The 21931-nt window shown below is 36.5% G+C and overlaps 1 protein-coding gene across 7 annotated transcripts in view; it reads right to left on the reverse strand.

The window, feature by feature from the left end:
• sdk2b (sidekick cell adhesion molecule 2b) overlaps window positions 1–21931 on the reverse strand; it is a 397130-nt gene that overhangs the window by 102183 nt on the left and 273016 nt on the right. For all 7 annotated transcript variants that reach the window (XM_048171159.1, XM_048171152.1, XM_048171156.1 and 4 more), the window contains exon 2: window positions 13886–14045. In XM_048171159.1, coding sequence (XP_048027116.1) covers window positions 13886–14045 — 160 coding nt within the window. The remainder of the gene's footprint in view (window positions 1–13885; window positions 14046–21931) is intronic.

A 21931-nucleotide genomic window follows, 5' to 3' on the forward strand; every position in this document is an offset into this window, starting at 1 on the left:
ATACAGTAAGAAACGATGGTAACTTTAACTACATTTAACAGTACATTAGCAACATGCTAACGAAACATTTAGAAAGACAATTCACAAATATCACTAAAAATATCATGTAATCATGGATCATGTCAGTTATTATCACTCCATCTGCCATTTTTCGCTATTGTCCTTGCTTGCTTACCTAGTCTGATGATTCAGCTGTGCACAGATCCAGACGTTAATACTGGCTGCCCTTGTCTAATGCTTTGAACATGGGCTGGCATATGCAAATATTTGGGGCGTACATAGTAATGGTCCCGACTGTTACGTAACAGTCGGTGTTATGTTGAGATTCACCTGTTTTTCTGGAGGTCTTTTAAACAAATAAGATTTACATAAGAAGGAGGAAACAAAGGAGTTTGAAACTCAATGTATGTCTTTTCCATGTACTGAACTCTTGTTATTCAACTATGCCAAGGTAAATTCAATTTTTGATTCTAGGGCACCTTTAATATTAGATCAAATTAATGTAGAATCAACTTTGCGTTGCTGTCCGTGATCGCATCAAGGATCAGCCTAATTTCCATGTGCATCATTAAAAGTGGTTAAAAAAAGTACTAAGCTGAATTTTTGTGCCATCTATAGTGGTTTAAGAGACAATAAAGTCAAATGCACCTTTTACCCTGGTGCGTCTTTAGCCCCGTTGTAGCCACAAGTCAGCCTTACGACTTTCACTAATCATTAACAAAAAATGCTGCATTAATCAGTCATACTGCAACAGTTATATTCAGTGTGGTTTCATTGTCACTGTCATCTGTTCCTAGCCTGTCTAAGGGGCTGTTTACACAACACCATATTCAACTAAAAACGGAAAAAGTTTTATGCATTTTGGCTATTCATTTACATGACAATGGTGTCTTGGGGGCCTGAAAATGCAAACCTTTGAAAACGAAAACTTTGAAAGTGCAAGTTTTTGAAAACGATACCGATATTGTCTCTGTGTAAACAATAAAAACGTGGATCTGTAAAAACGGTGCCGGCATGCATATTACGTGTTTAGTCTGCAAGCGCATTTGGCGCGAGTGCTCTGTAAAAGGATGCGTATAAAACGTTCACGTTTTTTTAGATCGTTGTTGTGTAAACGTACTAGTTATCTTGTTGCTTTCCCGCCACAAGTTTGTCACCATGGTTATTCATTAATTAGATCACACCTGTTTGTATTCAGTTTGTTATCTTGTCTATTTAAGCCTTTTCAGTTCTTTGTCGGATGTTGTTTATGTTTTGTGCATACTGCTATATAATGTACCTTAATTTTTTGCAATTCTGCTTTTGTTTTGTATTATTAAAATTTTATAATATTTGAACTCTATCTTCATCATCATCATCATTTGCAAACTAGAATGTGCTTTTTTCTACCACGGTCCATATAACTAATTTTAGTTTATTCAGTAAATAACGCAAATTAAAATAACATAAATTAGCTTTCATTTTATGAAACATAATAAAGATTCAAATATGAAATATATATTTTTTGCAAAAAAATCTGGACTAGTCAGACAATCGAAACAAACAAATCATGCCAAAAGAACTCTTTAGCGCTCCTCCACGTCCATGAAGCACTGTAAATGATGTCAATGTTCAGACGCTCTCAAAATAATTAAATATTTGTATAAATATAAGCATATTTTGCAATAAATAAGATCTTTAAAGCAATAGTTTTACATTCATCCAAGGCCACTGAGAAAGTGGACGGGCACTGTTGCACTCTTATAATTCTGTATTCAGTTTGCAACCAAATTCTGTCCAAATTGAGCTGTTGAATTTTAAAACCCATTCTCAATTCAGTTCTGAATGGTGCACTACCCTGGCATGAATTGCATACTTATGAACATATCCAACAATGCTGTAAGGTCAGACTGCAACAATTCCATCGGGAGGTTACTGGAAACCAGATTATGGATGCACTCATGCATACACAGATATACCACCAGACACTCACACACACAAATACACTGAAAGAATGCTGGTTGGAAGTCTCATATTTCAGGTGCGGAAAAGAAACCATTAGCATTGTCTGGACTGAAAGATCTTCTCAGTAAGTGTGTCGGTATCCGGTCACAGACATCAAGCGAGTATCACAACAGACCACGTTAATGTTTACATGAAAAAAAAAGAAAACAACAGAACGCTTTTTCCACTCCAGTGCTGTCTTTGACATTGCGTGGTTTCAGGCAAAAAGAATGAAAGGAAGAAAGCAGATCTTTTTTGTACAGGCCTACGCTGCAGGTGATTCAATTTGCTGGGAGCGAAACGCAACATCGGCTCTGCCTGCAGACGCTGTTACAGGAAGCACTGATAACATCTTCTGCCTATAGAATAATCAGTGCATATAGTTGATGAATGGTACAGCCTTTCAGTAACCAAACAACAGCGGTACTTGCTGTTATGGCGACACTAATGGCAGGCATGTTGAAATAAGAAAAGGTTGTTTGCTTATATAAGAAATACTAGCGAAGCTCTGTTTATTTCAGTACTGGAGAACAACTGTACACAGTTTATTTGACTAGGAGTCAATGACTTCAACACAATTGATTTTAAACTATTTTAAATGATCAATAATTATGAAATGAAGTGTGAAATGATGAGAATTTAGATTAAAAGTTAACATATTCAACAATATGGTCATAGGGCGACTATATGTTTTTGCAAGGGCAGTAACCAATGAGGCACTGTTCAGTCAAACAGGTCTGGAACAACACAAGGGTGAGTTAATGCTGAGTAAATGGCTGAACTACTCATTTAATGCCTTTTAAAAGTGGCTCTTTTATAAATAAAATACTTCGGCTGTTCACAGTGTTAAAGGGGACCTATTATGCCCCTTTTTACAAGATGTAATATAGGTCTCTAGTGTCCCTAGAATGTGTCTGTGATGTTTCAGCTCAAAATACCCCACAGATCATTTATTATAGCTTGTCAAATTTGCCCTTATTTGTGTGTGAGCTTTTAAATGCAAATGAGCTGCTGCTCCTGGACCCCTTTCTAGAAGATGGCGGAGCTTTAACAGCTCACGCTTCGGTTGCAACAACAAAGCTGAAGAATCTCACGCAGCCAAAATGAGGATTGTCAGTAACGGTGTTCAGCCTTACATTGTTCAAACCAGAGTCAGACACTGATGGAGAGACTCAGGAAGAAGTTACAACCTTTAGAATGCAACTGGACATTTCTGAATGGTTAGTGGGTAAATTTATGTAGTTGCTGTGGAGTTGATTCAGTCCAGCGAAAAATGACAGCATGGTAACAACTAGGTATACTAGTATTGGTATCGGGCCTGATACCAAGCTCATGTATTTGCACTCGTACTCGTAAAAATACCCCCGATACCTCACGTAACGTAACTGACAGAATTTTCCATGCACAGAGACTCCGGCGGCAGCAGCAGAAACAATGTCAGCCTCCAAATTAATGATGGCAACACACACATTGCGAACTGCATGCTTTCAATCACAATTTGTTATCGATTAGTGAAGGCAGGATAGGCGGGATCGCACTGAATGACAGAGACCAGAAGCGTGCTCTCTCTCTCTCTCTCTCTTGCAAGCGCTCTCTCTCTTTCTCGCACCTGAATGGTCAAATGCACACACAGTTGTCAAAATGTCCATTGTGTGGATTATCTCACGTAAATACAGTAGGTTATGGCTTAAGTGGGCGTAATATTTGGGTGAAAACTGGATATGTGTCAGTTACCCCTTTTCCACCAAGGCAGTTTGAGTGCTGGTTCGGAGCCAGAGCCTAGTTTCAAATCAGTTCTTTGTCTTTCAACACACAAAGCACCAGCTCCGAACCAGGAAAAGTGGTTCGTAAGTAGCACCAAAACATTGCTGGGCTAGAAGTAAGAACCGCTTGCGTCAGGGGCTGGGTTACCGTGACCAACAAGAAACTTGTGACCGCCATTTTTGAATTAGCAGCTCGATTGTAATCGCCGTCTATATACAAATTACGGCGAGCTGTGTTTGGATGCCGATGTAGGTTCACAAAGCCATGAGCATCAACAGTAGTGAAACATCCGCGATTGCTAATAGAAGGCTTGTTCGAGATGCATCGGAGCAGCGCGGACCGATTCGGCGGGTACCGCGGATCCGTGGGAGTGTTTGAAGAGCATACGACTCCTTATGCTTTTGGATCATTCTCGCGGTGCTTTGATGTCATGCGGCGATCGATTTGCGAGAAGCCGATGCATCTCGAACAAGCCTGGTGTGTTTGTGTTTGGCGCTGTGGCGCTAGCTTTGCTGTTGAATATGAGACGTATACGTGGCGTAAGACTTGGCTCTGTGCTGGCTCTCTAGCCCGTGGAAAGACAAACCAGTTCTTAGAAGGCTCGTCAGTTGAACCAACTCCGAACTGGCCCTAGCACTAGCTCTGAACTAGCACCTGGTTCGTGCTGGTGGAAAGGGGCTAAGTATGGATTCGGTCTTAAAGGGACCGTAGCCTATATTTGTCATTACTGTTAATAAATCAATTTTTATTAATGTTAAAACAACAAAATATGTTAAATAAATGTATACTTGGTAAATAAACCTACTATATCTGAAAAACGAGTTTATTTAATCTGTATCTCTATTGTATTTGTTATATTGTTTGTAATTTGTTTGTAAATTTCTTTTTATATAACCATTATATACAGTACAGTCCAAAAGTTTGGAACCACTAAGATTTTTAATGTTTTTAAAAGAAGTTTCGTCTGCTCACCAAGGCTACATTTATTTAATTAAAAATACAGTAAAAACAGTAATATTGTGAAATATTATTACAATTTAAAATAACTGTTTTCTATTTGAATATATTTCACAAAATAATTTATTCCTGTGTTGGCAAAGCTGAATTTTCAGCATCGTTACTCCAGTCTTCAGTGTCACATGATCCTTCAGAAATCATTCTAATATGCTGATCTGCTGCTCAAGAAACATTTAATGTGTACGATTATACAAAATATTTGTGTACAATATTTTTTTTCAGGATTATTTGATGAATAGAAAGTTCAAAAGAACAGTGTTTATCTGAAATCTAATCTTTTGTAACATTATAAATGTCTTTACTGCCACTTTTGATTGATTTAATGCATCCTTGCTGAATAAAAGTATTCATTTCTTTAATTTCTTTTCAAAAAAATAAAAATAAAAATTCTTACTGACCCCAAACTTTTGAACGGTAGTGTATAATGCTACAGAAGCTTTGTATTTCAGATAAATGCTGTTCTTTTGAACTTTCTATTCATCAAGGAATCCTGAAAAAAAAAGTACACAACTGTTTTCAACATTGAAAATAATCATAAATGTTTATTGAGCAGCAAATCAGCATATTAGAATGATTTCTGAAGGATCATGTGACACTGAAGACTGGAGTAATGATGCTGAAAATTCAGCTTTGCATCACAGGAATAAGTTACTTTGTCAAATATATTTAAATAGTACACAGTTATTTTAAATTGGAATAATATTTCACAATATTACTGTTTTTTACTGTATTTTTAATTAAATAAATGTAGCCTTGGTGAGCAGACGGAACTTCTTTTAAAAACATTAAAAATCTTAGTGGTTCCAAACTTTTGGACTGTACTGTATATTGGTAATTACACCCTTTGAAGGTTATTGGACACTGTGAAATGTTTGTTCTTTAAGTTTGTGACAAGCACATGAAAATTATTCCTTTTTTCATAAGAGTAATAATAAAGAAGAAGCTGTCCTACATTCATTAGTCTCACTGTGTTGTGCTTGGAAAACTTCAACATCACCAAAAAGAGAGAGAGAGAGAAATTAATAAATGTATAGGTATCGGTATCGGCGAGTACTAGAAAAAAAGTATCGGTACTCGTACTCGGTCCTTAAAAAATGGTATCGGTGCATCCCTAGTAACAACATTCGACTACAACAACTCTTCCTCTTCTCTAAAGCAGACCAACATGGCCTCACCCCCTAATGTAAATTTTCGGGTTTGTGATGTCACCAACCCGGAAGAAGCTTGTTCTGAATCTTGACTACGGAATTGTGATAAAAACTGAACTGTAAAAATTTCAACTGTTACACCCCTATTTTTTATTTAGGTTGGCATCTCTATAGGTAGATGAAAGTGTAAATGGAGTGAAAAACCAAAACCAAGAAGCGCCAATGGGAATGTATGGCACGACGATATATTACAGAATCTTTCACAGAATTTCTGTGAGAACCCTCAGTGGTAACTCGTCTCTGCCATCCTCCAGACAAGCCAAATTATTGCACTGAACTCTAGTTAATTTGTGCAGATCCAGTGTGAAATTGTCCCTGTTAATGTGAAAATATGGTCTGAGAGTCAGCCGTGAGAGGAACTTGTTTACTGAGATTTCAACATGAGAAACGATAACCATAGAGTGAAAACTGGAGACCAAACTAAACCAAAGGATAACAGAACGAAAAGGAGAGAGATTGGCCTTAAAACATATCTGCAAGACATTTATCGGGTGATAAGTGAAAGGCTATGTTCCTTTTTATTCCTTATAAAAGTAATATTGTTATGATCCAAGCCAAGGCCTTCAGAAATACCAGTTAAATAGATTCAATATTTATTTTAAAAAGTTCTCCCAAAAATGAAAATTATACTCTTCTGTGCACATTCAAACCTATGGCTGTCCTTGTATTATGATCTGAGTGGTGGGAATTATTGAAGAGACAAGACTATTGGTGTATAATGTCCTAAATTTTGTTCTATTCTTCACAATATCACAAAGTAATATAAAACAAAGTAATACATAACATTGAAATAGCAGGTTGACTCATAAGACAATTACTTATTTTACACTACCGATCAAAAGTTTGGAGTCGCTATGATGTTTTATAGCTCTTGTTCGCCAAGGCTGAATTTACTTGATAAAAAAATACAGTAGAGTGAAATATTAGTACAAAGAACTGTTTTCTATATTTTAAAGTGTATTTTTTTCAAAGCTTAATTTCTGGCATCATTACTCCAGTCTTCAGTGTCACATGATCCTTCAGAAATCATTCTAATATGTTTTTTCTAACATTTCTTTTTATTATAAATGTTGAAAACGGTTGTACTGCTTAAGGATTAGTCCACTTTTAAATACCCTTTTCCTGATAAATTTACTCACCCCCATGTCATCCAAGATGTTCATGTCTTTCTTTCGTCAGTCGAAAAGAAATGAAGGTTTTTGAGGAAAACATTCCAGGATTTTTCTCCTTACATCTGTTTCTCCAACAGATTGAAGGTCAAAATTACAGTTTCAGTGCAGCTTCAAGGGCTTTAAACGATACCAGATGAGTAACAAGGGTCTTATCTAGCGAATCGATCGGTCATTTTCGAAAAAAATACAACCGTTTATGCTTTATAAACAAAATATGGCCTTGAACGTACTTTCCGCTTCCGCATTCTTCATAACGCTTACGCTGAATGTCCTACGCCTTTCCTATTCTACTTACGGAACGAACACGGCGCCAGTTTCGTTTTTTTTTTTTCCGTAACTTGAATAGGGAAGGCGTAGGACATTCAGCGTAAGCGTTATGAAGAATGCAGAAGCGGAAAGTACGTTCAAGGCAATATTTTGTTTAAAGCATAAACGGTTGTATTTTTTTTCGAAAATGACCGATTGATTCGCTAGATAAGACCCTTATTACTCATCTGGTATCGTTCAAAGCCCTTGAAGATGCACTGAAACTGTAATTTTGACCTTCAATCTGTTGGTAGCCTTTGAAATCCACTGTAAGGAGAATAATCCTGGAATGTTTTCCTCAAAAACCTTCATTTCTTTTCGACTGACAAAAGAAAGACATGAACATCTTGTATGACATGGGGGTGAGTAAATTTATCAGGAAAAGTGTATTTAAAAGTGGACTAATCTTTTAATATTTTTGTGGAAACTGCGACAGATTTTTTCAGGAGTCTTTGATGAATGGAATTCAAAACAACAGCATTTAAACAAAGTCTTTTGTAACATTATAAATGTCTTTACTATCATGTTTTATTAGTTGAATGCATCCTTTCTGAATAAAAGTATTAATTTCTTGTTGAACTTTTGAATGGTAGTGTATGTAATTGGGTGAATTATTAAAATAATAATAATTTGAAAAAAATAATAAACCAATCTATCTAATTAGACAAAAATGAGACAAAACACAAGGTCAGGATGCTGAAAGAAAAAAGCTTTTTCAGGAGAATCTACAAATTACCTACTTAACTGTCTCTGCATTTTAAGCTGAGGTAGGAGAAATTATTTTAACACTATTTAAAAATAACACAATCACATGTAAATTCTGCATTTAATCCTGCAAAGCACTTGGTAGTGTTAAACAGACACAGAATATGCCTGAGCTCATCGGATGCCCAGGCAGGCTGATGTCATTAGCGCCACAGTAGCAGAGTCAGCTGAGCTGGCATTAGAGGACCACACTCCTGCCAGACAACAATTGATTGAGCTCATTTGGGAAAGTCTTCAATGTGTACCACACACACATGCACATATACTTGTGTGTGTCAGGGGGCTTGGAAAGGAAAGGTCATTGAGAGCTGGGATGCTTTTAAATGACGATTCATCACTCTCTCTCTTTGCATAGAAGAGCATTCATGGCCAAATTACCATTCAGCTTTGCTGACCCACCTGCTTTCACATGCCTTCACATGTCATAGGGGAGGACACAGATGACACAGGAGACATCCCACACAAACACAAGAGTGTACAATCATCTGACAACTGGGTTTCAATTGGATTACTTTATGCATTACAGTTCCAAGTCTTGGTTCTGATCAATGTTACTGACCTTAAATTATCTCTTTGACCTCTAGATATGTTTGATTTCATAATCTGGTGTCCTAACCTGGCAAAAAGACACTTCATTTTGTGTACAAAAAAAAAAAAAAAAAGGTCACTCTTTCTATTTATATTGCATCTAAGCATGCAGATACACATAGCCAGTTCAATTGGGACATTTTTCACACTTTCTTTTCTTATTTATATTTCATTGGTAACACTTTAGTTTAGGAAACACATATAAACTATGACTTTTCCCTTAATAAACTCCTAATTTACTGATTATTAATAGTTAGTAAGTTAGTTGTTAAGGTTAGGTATTGGGTAGAATTAAGAATGTAGAATATGGTCATGCAGAATAAGGCATTAATATGTGCTTTATAAGTACTAATAAATAGCCAATATTCTATTAATATATTAGCAACTAGTTAAAAGACCCTAAAATAAAGTGTTACCAATTAATTTTTACCAATTCTGCTCAGTAATTTAGTCTAATTATTATTTCACAGCACTCCAGTGAAATGAAATAGAAAATGGCCATAAGAGTTTATTATTCATTTGTATATTGATTTATTTTCATTTCTCTTCATGTTTCGTTTTGCTTTAAAAATGTGTTTTTATTTTTCACAATGACTTTTCTGTAATGACTCAAAGCTGATTATTGCTTTTGTTTGGACACATGTAGATAATGGTTTGCATATGTCTTGCAGGGATTTGCCAAAGAATGAAAATTCTGTCATGATTTACTTACCCTCATGTCATTCCAAACCTGTATGACTTTCTTTCTTCTATTGAACACAAAATAAGATATTTTGAAGAAAGTTGGGTTGTTTGAATGATCCAAACAACATTGATCCCTATTGACTTTCATTGTATGGATAGAAAAAACACTGAGAGCTTTATACCCATTTTTATGTTCCACAGAAGAAAGAAAGGGGTAAGTAAATGATGACAGAATTTTCCTTTTTAATTTGAATATTCATGTGCATATAAACATAGTCGTTGCTAGAAAGAGCTCAACTGTAACTGGATTTTAGTGATAATACGAAGCGATTGAGTTGATGGGAAGCCTTAGAACAGCAGTGACCAGCACACCATCTGTACACCGCCCTGTCCCTCAGTCTAATCAGCCAGTTTTATCTTTTTAATTAAAACTCTATTCACCACAGCTCCAGAGTTTACATTATATTCAGAGGATAGTTAATTAAAAAAAGTCTGAATTGGATGACCTGAGCACATTTGGTGGCAGATACAATCGTCTTTAAAAGTGAATTCCTGCTTTTCAACACTGAATAATTGTTTCTTTGAATCCTCACCTTACAAAGTAAAGATGGAACAATTTATGTTTCATCACATTCCTGCTGTTCTAATCACAATCACTATTACAAGGATTATAACCTAATAAAACTAAAATTCATCATATTGGTTACTTCCATGGCTATAAAGGAGAGATTTTCTTACTTTTTTAATGAGACATGAAAATATAGCTTCAAAATAGCCCACTTCAAAAAAAAAAAAAAAAAAAAAAAAAAAAAATTCGCCATTATGTTCTACACTTGTGCCGACTCAATGCTACACTTGAGGCAGAGGTTCTCAACTCTGGCCCTCAAGGTCCACTTTGCTGCAGAGTTGAGCTCCAACCTTGATCAAACTTATGCCTGTAGGTTTCTAGTAATGCTGAAGACCTTGATTAATTTGTTCAGATGTGTTTGATTAGGGTTGGAGCAAAACCCCTGACTTAAAGGGATCGTTCACCTAAAAATGAAAATTCGGTCCATATAATGAAAGTCAACTGTTTTTGTCTATGACCCTGTTTCCACCTGGTATCAAGATGCATTTTGGTCGATTGGATCACAAGTGGATGACCCTAAATACAGGTGTAAACATGGTGAGCTTGTCCACTTTCAAGCACTTCTAGAGGTAGTTGTAAACGCATTTGACCAGATTGCTTTCGTAATGTAGAGGCTCATGTGGTCGAATGTGTTTGAACAGCCACTAAAGACCGCCTACTCTCCGCCTACTGACCTAATGTGTAAACATTATGGAAAGCGCACTAGCCAGACGGGATTTAAACTTTGTTGGCTGAAGACCCAAGTTTGGTTTGAAGACAAAAAACATACCAAGCACAATGTTCTCTCACCATTCAAGTGACTATTCGTCTCTTACTTTTGATCCGATCGACCAGAACGCATCTTAATACCAGGTGGAAACAGGGCCTATATAAGTTCAAAAACAACACTGGACACCACTAACTCCACAAAACAAAGGCATGAGGGTGAACTACCCCTTTAAGTAAAATGAAAATAAAACCGTATTTTCTTTCTACAAACCCGATTCCAAAAAAGTTGGGACACTGTACAAATTGTGAATAAAAAAGGAATGCAATAATTTACAAATCTCATAAACTTATATTTTATTCACAATAGAATATAGATAACATATCAAATGTTGAAAGTGAGACATTTTGAAATGTCATGCCAAACATTGGCTCATTTTGGATTTCATGAGAGCTACACATTCCAAAAAAGTTGGGACAGGTAGCAATAAGAGGCCGGAAAAGTTAAATGTACATATAAGGAACAGCTGGAGGACCAATTTGCAACTTATTAGGTCAATTGGCAACATTATAAAAAGAGCCTCTCAGAGTGGCAGTGTCTCTCAGAAGTCAAGATGGGCAGAGGATCACCAATTCCCCCAATGCTGCGGCGAAAAATAGTGGAGCAATATCAGAAAGGAGTTTCTGCAGAGAAAAATTGCAAAGAGTTTGAAGTTATCATCATCTACAGTACATAATATCATCCAAAGATTCAGAGAATCTGGAACAATCTCTGTGCGTAAGGGTCAAGGCCGGAAAACCATACTGGATGCCCGTGATCTTCGGGCCCTTAGACAGCACTGCATCACATACAGGAATGCTACTGTAATGGAAATCACAACATGGGCTCAGGAATACTTCCAGAAAACATTGTCGGTGAACACAATCCACCGTGCCATTCGCCGTTGCCGGCTAAAACTCTATAGGTCAAAAAAGAAGCCATATCTAAACATGATCCAGAAGCGCAGGCGTTTTCTCTGGGCCAAGGCTCCTTTAAAATGGACTGTGGCAAAGTGGAAAACTGTTCTGTGGTCAGACGAATCAAAATTTGAAGTTCTTTTTGAAAAACTGGGACGCCATGTCATCCGGACTAAAGAGGACAAGGACAACCCAAGTTGTTATCAGCGCTCAGTTCAGAAGCCTGCATCTCTGATGGTATGGGGTTGCATGAGTGCGTGTGGCATGGGCAGCTTACACATCTGGAAAGGCACCATCAATGCTGAAAGGTATATCCAAGTTCTAGAACAACATATGCTCCCATCCAGACGTCGTCTCTTTCAGGGAAGACCTTGCATTTTCCGACATGACAATGCCAGACCACATACTGCATCAATTAAAACATCATGGCTGCGTAGAAGAAGGATCCGGGTACTGAAATGGCCAACCTGCAGTCCAGATCTTTCACCCATAGAAAACATTTGGCACATCATAAAGAGGAAGATGCGACAAAGAAGACCTAAGACAGTTGAGTAACTAGAAGCCTGTATTAGACAAGAATGGGACAACATTCCTATTCCTAAACTTGAGCAACTTGTCTCCTCAGTTCCCAGACGTTTACAGACTGTTATAAAAAGAAGAGGGGATGCCACACAGTGGTAAACATGGCCTTGTCCCAACTTTTTTGAGATGTGTTGATGCCATGGAATTTAAAATCAACTTATTTTCCCCTTAAAATTATACATTTTCTCAGTTTAAACATTTGATATGTCATCTATGTTGTATTCTGAATAAAATATTGAAATTTGAAACTTCCACATCATTGCATTCTGTTTTTATTCACAATTTGTACAGTGTCCCAACTTTTTTGGAATCGGGTTTGTACATTATTCTCAACAGGAATCCACTGGTACAAAACTTGACTTTGCATAGGTATTTTATCATTTATATTTATCTAGTACTACTACAACTGCAGATATGAAGGGTTTGAAATCCAAGATATTCTACATTAGAAAGCCAGAGACCAAAAAACATCAAAAGCAAACTTTGAAAGTTACTTTAAGAACTTCTAGTGAAAAAACAAACATGGATCTTTTTCAGTATATCAAAATAATAAAATATCAAATAAGAGCATAAATGACTAGAATAAATAAATAAATAACATCTACATGTTCTACACAGTTACACAGTACAAACTCAATGTTATACTTACCTAAAAATGAAAATTCTGTCATTATTTACTCACCCTCATGTCATTCCAAAACTGTATGACTTTATCCATATAATAAAAATCAACTGTTTTTTGTCTATATATAAGTCAAAGGGGGCCAAAACAACACTGGCCTCAACTTATTTTCATAGTATCAACAAAACAAAGACCCCCCCGCCCCAAATATCTTCTTTTGTGTTCTGTAGAAGAAAAAAAGTCATAAACATTTGGAATGAAATGAGGGTGAACTATCCCTTTAAGTTAAATAAAAATAAAACTTTATTTTCTTCATACTTTATTCTCAACAGGAATCTATTGGTACAAAAATGTATATTTATCTTAATATTACTATAACCACATATTTGAAGATATTCTAAGATATTCTACATTAGAAGACCAGAAAACATCAAAAGCAAACTTTGAAGTTACGCTCCATTTTAGCAGAAAACAAACACAGTGAAGAAGATCAATTATAAAAAAATAAGTAAACAAATGACTAAAATAAATATATAAACAACTCATAAAATATAATGAAATAATGAAAAAAAATATAATGAAATATAAAAAATATAATGAAATAAACAATACATAAAATATAATGAGAAAAATAAGAGATATTTAGAAATAAAATAACATTATTTAAGGCAAGGGAAATAAAGTGGATAGAGCAGCCGCTAAATAGAATCCACGTTTCTGTCAAATTAAGGTTAATGCAATTCTAATGTAGGCAGTTCTAGCGATCTAGTTTTGATACATCACAACATGCCATACATAATGTGAAAAAAACTTTGCATGTTCACAAAAAATAAATAAATAAATACATAACCCTGCTGCAATGCAAATCAGTTATTTTTAAACAGGCATGAAAACACCCACTGACCTGTACTCCAGCGAGAAGCGTGTGATCTCTGTATCGTTGTGAATCCATTTAAATTCCAAAGGCCAGCTCCCTTCGGCCATACAGGTCAGAACCAACCGGTTCCTTTCCAGGTGCAACTGACTCGGTACCGGCTCTGTTTTAAAGTATGGAGGAACATCATCTGCAGAGAGACACAAAGGAAGAGAGAGAGAATGTGAGGAAGAAGGAATCGGTTCTAAGGGGAAAACACTATTTGACCTGCCGCAGGTAAACATGACCAGCTAATGCTCACAGACCCTTGCTGTATCGGGCCCTCTGCCTGCTGCTGATATTTGCACATAGAATTTCAAACATGGCCTTGTGTGCCATTCAGCAAACCTGAATCACTCCAGAATGAATTTGAGGATGAATATACATAACCTAAAATATTTATATCATAAGAAATATTTGCATCTTTCTGTATTGCTAGAATGTAGAGTAAAATAAATGGAGGAAGATGATCAAATAATATAGACATTTTGCATATTAAAGATTTAAAGGGGACCTATTATGCAAAATTCATTAAACATAAATGTGTGTTGGCAATGTGTACACAACCACCCTGGTAAAAATCCACCCACTCCTTTTTTTATATCCCCCATAAATCCTAAACAGTGTCTCAAAATGAGTTGTTTGCATTTTCTACACATTGAAACGGCACAATGTAAAAGGCCCCGCCCATGACTGGTGACAGAATCTGCCCTATTAGCTAAGCTCCACCCCTGAGTGAGTGGTACACAGTCAGCCATGTTTATCTCCTCTCTAGAGCAGCTATTGGAAACACAAGAATGTCTCAGAGTAACAATGTTCAAGGGAAGAAGGAGGCGAGAACCGCTGAACGTTCTATGTAAAAAATGAATCACAAAATAAACAAACAACAAAACAAAAGTAAAGCAGCAGCCCCTCACGGACAACTGCAGCATATAAACATAATAAAACACAGAATGTCCCAGGCCTGGTCCTCTCTCCTCCTTCACTGTCCTCGCTCCTCCTTTTATCCTTCCTCACTCCGTTCCCACGGCTCTTGGCCTCGCCCTGCTTGCCACACTCAGCTATGTGACAAAACAATCTAAATGTTCTGTTCTGTTTTGGCTGTATCAGTAAACACAGAAGGCGTTTTTCCATTCCACTGCACTACCTTTCCACGACTTTTCAATATAGATGCACTAGATGGACGTGTTTGACCATTGCGCTCACATCTTTCATCTTTCACAACGTCTTGTTCAGGGAACAATATTCCAAAAATGCAGAGTTCAAATAAAAAAAAAAAGTATCTTTTAAAAAATGTGACTCGACACCCTGTGTTTTCAACTGCATACGTCTCACATTTTTAGATGAAAAGATGCATTGTGTGTTATTGGCCCTAAATGGGAGAAGAAAAAAAAAGCAGGATCCATCTAGCATGTTTACATAGAAAATAATTCTAATAATTTAGCGCAGTGGAATGCAAAAATGTGTTCTGTGGAAATGGCCCCATACTGTTTCTTCTGTTTTGTTCTTGCCAGAGTATCCGAGGCACGAGCTGTTAAGGCACAGCCCTCTTCTGGAAAACAGCAGCTTATTTGCATTTTAAGATACATACACAAGAACAGCGTCACTTACACACAAAAAGGGGAATTTGGGCCATGGTATAATAAATGATCTGTAGAGTATTTTGAGTTGAAACTTAACAGACATATTCTGGGCACACCTGAGACTTATATTACATCTTGTGAAAAGGGGCATAATTGGTCCCCTTTAAAATTATAGTCAGCATGAAACGGAAGTTGCAATAGCCGTTTCTTCCCTATTGTGACGTATATCCGAGTGAAACAGCTTCTTGAACACCACAAAAATGTAGGGCGGGACTTAATTTTGTCCATCAGGAATTGATTGGATGGTTGTTGCTCGCTATTGCTGTGTAAGTGGCAGGTTGTCTCACCCTCATGTAAAATATTTTGATTCATATTTTTTGGTAAAGCAAAAGGGAGCCCATGTCTAACTTGCAGACATGATTTCATCAGACTTGAGCAGAAGCATTCATCTGTATTCTAGTCATGTCTGTATGTGTAAGCTCATTTTGTAACACACAGTACAGTTGTGTCCAGTCATTTAAAGTGGGTCCATGCACTCAATCTCATCTAAGAGTACTCGTTCATCTAATGGAAAGATGCTGGGAGCAGATGGAGCTGATATCCCATTCCCATAGGAGGAGGAATATCAGGAAAGCTACCTCAACAGATAGCCTGGTTACTTTCTACACGCAGAGTCAGCAACTACAATTTCGATTCTGATCCTAATCATCGGTGTAAATATAGACCAAATTAATTGAACGGTTGGATAATACAATTATAAGATTGAATGATAATCAAGCATTAAAATTAAACTGTCAGAGTGATCTATTAGGCAGACGGCTTGCAGTATTTCTCTGGTTTCACTAATCTAAAGAAAGAAGTTTTAGCTCCTCGACTGAGAACGAAAGCATAGAAGAAATGGAATACAGCGGCATTGTTCATATTTCTAGTATGTTCTTCATGCACTGGTGATTCAATATGTAACCTGTTCAATTTGGGGTACACTACAAAAATAGATACGTACAAATATATGTTATATAATATTAAAAAAACATAAAAGGAAATAAAATATATAAAATAGAATCACATACATTGTTTTGTGCATGGATACATAATTTATAATAAATACTGCATATAAATACTCATATATATATATATATATATATATATATATATATATATATATATATATATATATATATATATATATATATATATATATATATATATATATATATAGGAAACTTTAAAGTGAAAATTGAAATGAAATCAAAATTTTGCTGTAATATATATATATTTATATATATAATCTACCGAATTTGAAGGTTTCTGTACTGTTCATGTGCAGCAATAGCTTAGAGTAAATTTCTTTTTTATATAAGAAAAATGGACATGAACTAGAATTGGATAAGGAGATGTGTACTGATGCCCGGCCCTACTAAATATCACATTATAAGTTTTAATTATTACTACACATTTCTTTATGCATAAATCATTTTTAAAAAGGGAAAAAGTGCAGCCTTAATTTTTAAATTCATACATTTACTGAATAAGTTGTCAGAACCATCATAAACTTCTGGTCTTCCTTAGCTCACTGCCAAATGGGCCATATTAGCCCAAAAAGAGCACACAGATTAGCCAAAAAAGCGCACATGCTTCGCAAATCCACTGGAAATATTCCGCCATCTGTGGAGCTTTGAGATAGGCCTACTATTTCACACATACTATGATTTGGGATGCATTAATCCTAATCTATTTATGGTGGATGGCATGCAAATTAGGATTCAGCCACTGTAAAGTATTAAATACAAGAGCATTAAAGACGTAAGAGGAAGACACGGGCAAGAAAAACAGGAGGGGGCATTAATGTGATGCACGTTTGGGACATTCACAAAGTTTTATGAAAATGAGGTGGAAGGAGCCGTGCATGAGAGATCTGATTAGACGGGTGAGGCTAATTGTTCCCAAGCGTTTCGAACAGCACTTTTATCTCTGATAGAGAGATAAAGATGCAGACACCGAGAAAGAGAGAGAGACAGAGAGAGACTGAGAACGAGTGATACAGTTAAAACAGGCAGAAGACATTGATCATCGATGAGTATCAGGGCTCGCGTTTCTCCCTCTCATTAGAGAACAAATGATCTGGTCGACTAAAAGCCTTAATGATCCGTCAATGGAGCTAACAAACACCCTGATGGGCCTCCGAGGGGCAGAGCGGAGCAGAGATACAACCGTAAGATCATAGAGTCTCAATTACTGATGCAGTAAATGGCAGCAAAGAGGGCATTATGCCCTCCTGTAACCTTACATGAGCAGACCAGTAACAAGTGTTCTGGGACCAAATTGTGTAAATTGTACAGGGGCTTATGGGACGCATATCTTAATTGACAGATACGAAAGAGTCAGAGGGCGGAAAGACGAAGTTTTAAGAGAGGCCTTTGAAAAAAAGTAGCACCACTGCAAGTCTTCTGAGAAAAACTACCCTAATGGGCGCTGACGTTAGATGTAGATGGTGAAAAGCTCTAAATCCTAGAGTTTGTTTTTTTAAAAGAAAGCCTGTCGGAGGGGTTCGAGACAGGAGGTTGTACGCTCTCAGAAGATACACTGCAATTATGGTCTCTTTGCTTCTCCTGTGCTTGTTATCGTGAGTGTGCAGAAGTACAAGAGGGGTCAGTCGGGGTTTCCCAAGGGGCCGCGGTAGTTGTTTTGGCGACAAGTTGTCGAGGAGCCAAAAGGGGTCTGGTGGCTGGTGTCACAAAAGACCCTGCACAAGCGCCATGCAGAGAATTACACTTCTTAACTCATTAGTGAGCATCTCACACACACATAATACGCGTACACGCTGCCCAGGGGTTAACATCCATAATTAAACGCAAGCTATGTGGTTTCTATTAAAAGTACGGGCACCTTTGGTACTCCCTCTCTCTCTCTCATAATGAGTGATTATGCTTCGGACTCATTAAAGAGAACTGAAGGTGTGATGTGTTTACAAATACAAACAAATATACAGACATTCTAATGCAATAAAGCAGGCCAAGTAGATTAAAGGTGCCGTAGAATGGAAAATTGAATTTACCTTGGCATAGTTGGAAATGACATACAGTGAGTCTCAAACTCCATTGTTTCCTCCTTCTTGTGTAAATCTCATTTGTTTAAAAGACCTCCGAAAAACAGGCGAATATCAACATAACACCGACTGTTACGTAACAGTCGGGATCATTAATATATACGCCCCCAATATTTGCATATGCCAGCCCATGTTCAAAGCATTAGACAAGCCATTGTCATATCGTCAGACTAGGTAAGCAAGCAAGGACAATAGCAAAAAATGGCAGATGGAGCAATAATAACTGACATGATCCATGATTACATGATATTATTAGTGATATCTGTAAATTGTCTTTCTAAATGTTTTGTTAGCATGTTGCTAATGTACTGTTAAATGTGGTTAAAGTTACCATTGTTTATTATTGTATTCACGGAGACAAGAGCCGTCGCTATTTTCATTTTTAAACACTTGCAGTCTGTATAATTCATAAACACAACTTCATTCTTTATAAATCTCTTCAACAGTGTGTAATGTTAGCTTTAGCCACGGAGCACTATCAAACTCATTCAGAATCAAATGTAAACATCCAAATAAATACTATACTCACATGATCCAATGCATGCATGCAGTATGCATGACGAACATTTTGTAAAGATCCATTTGAGGGTTATATAAGCTGTGTGAACTTTGTTTATGCACTGTATTATAGTCGAGAGCTCGGGGGCGGGGAGCGCGAGGATTTAAAGGGGCCGCGCGCTGAATCGGTGCATAGTTAATGATGCCCCAAAATAGGCAGTTAAAAAATTAATATTTTGAGCTGAAACTTAACAGACACACTCAGGGGACACCTTAGACTTATATTACATCTTGTGAAAGAACATTCTAGGGCACCTTTAACTGTATTTAGCTTTTCATGAGAAAAGAATCTAAAGATTTTTCTTGGTCCAAACCACAAGCTGTAAAAAAAAATATGGATGAAGCACCTTCACTCTCTTCCATTGTAGTAACTGAAGCCGACAGTGTGTCAATATGGCGCTGACATCTTGAGTCTCAAGTCTGCGCATAGTGAATGTGGAGCCCGAGTCTGCGCAGTAGTGAGCACAAAGTGGAGCCGTGATATCAAGGTCCAACACAGAGAACAACACATTATGTCGGTGTGAAATAAACAGTTCTGGAAATGTACAAATTAAAGTTAAAGCTTCAATCTCCTCCTGAAGATCCAAAGAAAAGTCTGTTGGTGCTTCAGTGACGACTTCGCTCAGAGAAGCTGTAATCTCAGCTGTCAATCATGACATCAAAACCCGCATTTTTATAGCATCAAATAACTAACTTAAAACAAACTTATTTAAAGAACGAACACTTTAACTAACATCAGCGTGATAAAAACTGCCTAAATGACAGAAACCATCTTTGGAAGAAAAAAATATTTGACGTGTAATTTGACAGTTTAGTTTGTCTCAGGTACATTACCTTACATTGAGAGGGCGGGGGTTATGACCTATACTGTATCCAGCCACCTGGGGGTGATCGAGACTCTTTGACTTCACTTTTCAGGACTCGTGAGGCACGCTTGGTCCAAACCTAAAGTTCAATGGTTACTTTTCACATTGTACTTTTGGATCTGAACCAGGTAACAACTCCAGTTTCACTGTGTTATTGAAGCATTTGTCCTAGTGATAGGTCAGTTAATTGGCTGAAACAGGCTATTTTGAGATCAGTGTCACACGCTTACGCTGAATGTCCTACGCCTTCCCTATTCAAGTTACGGAAAAAAACGAAACTGGCTCCGCGTTCGTTCCGTAAGTAGAATAGGGAAGGCGTAGAACATTCAGCGTAAGCGTTATGAAGAATGCGGAAGCGGAAAGTACGTTCAATGCGATATTTTGTTTATAAAGCATAAACGGTTGTATCTTTTTCGAAAATGACCGATCGATTCGCTAGATAAGACCCTTATTACTCATCTGGTATCGTTTAAAGCCCTTGAAGCTGCACTGAAACTGTAATTTTGACCTTCAATCTGTTGGTAGCCATTGAAATCCACTGTAAGGAGAATAATCCTGGAATGTTTTCCTCAAAAACCTTCATTTCTTTTCGACTGACGAAAGAAAGACATGAACATCTTGGATGATATGGGGGTGAGTAAATTTATCAGGAAAGGTGTATTTAAAAGTGGACTAATCCTTTAAATACACTTAGCAGATTTCCACATTTTGTCTTTTTAGAAATCTACCAACAAGCCTTGTCTATTTAATAACAACTTCTGTTTTGTTATTAAAATTACATTAATAAAATGTATAAAAGTAATAAAATTAAATATTTTAAATAGTATTTAAATATTTACATATTTACTTGTTAATATTTACAGTTTATTTATTTAATTTGTATGCTGCTCATTTGCTGTTAAACTGTATTATTTACAGTACCGTTCAAAAGTTTGGGTCAGTATGTTTTTTGTTTTTTAAGAAATTGATTACAATATTACAATTTCAAATAAATGCTGTTCTTAAGAATGTTCTATTTATCAAAGAATCTGTCTATAAATTATATAATATATATGATATTATTATTATTATTATTATTATTATTATTATTATATAAATTATCTAAAAAAAAATGTATTATGATTTCCACAAAAATATTAAGCAGCAAAACCCTTTTCATCTGTGATAATAAGATGTTTCTTGATCACTGAATAAACATATTAGAATGATTTCTAAAGTATCATGCAACACTGAAGCATGGAGTAATGGCTGCTGAAATTCAGCTTTGCCATTAAAGGAATAAATGGCAATTTACAATATATTAAACTAAAAAACAGTTATTTTAAATTGGAATACTATTTTGACAATATTAATGTTTTTACCTCTTTTTTATATTAAATAAAAGCAGCCTTGGTGAGCATAAGAGACTCCAATAACATAAAAATGGTAGTGCATCTGTATTATAACAACTATCAGTGACAGAGCCATGGTATCGGGCATTGAAAAATAATACATTTAAATTCACTCCTAACCAATATAAACTGGATTTAAACTTTAGACTGACCACCAAAAATGTACACAACACTTACATTTGTCTGTACCAAAGTCACATAAACTGTAACTCATCCCCGAAAACCACTTTCACACAAACCAAACAAACTTGGGTGTGGCCCAAAAACTCAGAGCAGGGGTATTCTAGAAAAAGACAAATAAATTACAGCATTCATATGTAAATATCTTGCTCCCAGCATCCCAGTGGAATATCATTTTAATCACAGCATAGGGTTCATCTGAAAACCAGCCTCATGATTTCCACAGCACTCTACCACAGAGAGATCCAGAGTAGGACAAGAGAATTCTTTTGTACCTGATGTGTTTCCCGCAGTATCCTCCCAGCCTCCTGTCTTCTATTCACATACATATGCATATTTCATATAGTCTATGC

The sequence above is a fragment of the Megalobrama amblycephala genome, linkage group LG20 (assembly GCF_018812025.1).
Source record: "Megalobrama amblycephala isolate DHTTF-2021 linkage group LG20, ASM1881202v1, whole genome shotgun sequence".
In the NCBI taxonomy this organism is placed as follows: domain Eukaryota; kingdom Metazoa; phylum Chordata; class Actinopteri; order Cypriniformes; family Xenocyprididae; genus Megalobrama; species Megalobrama amblycephala.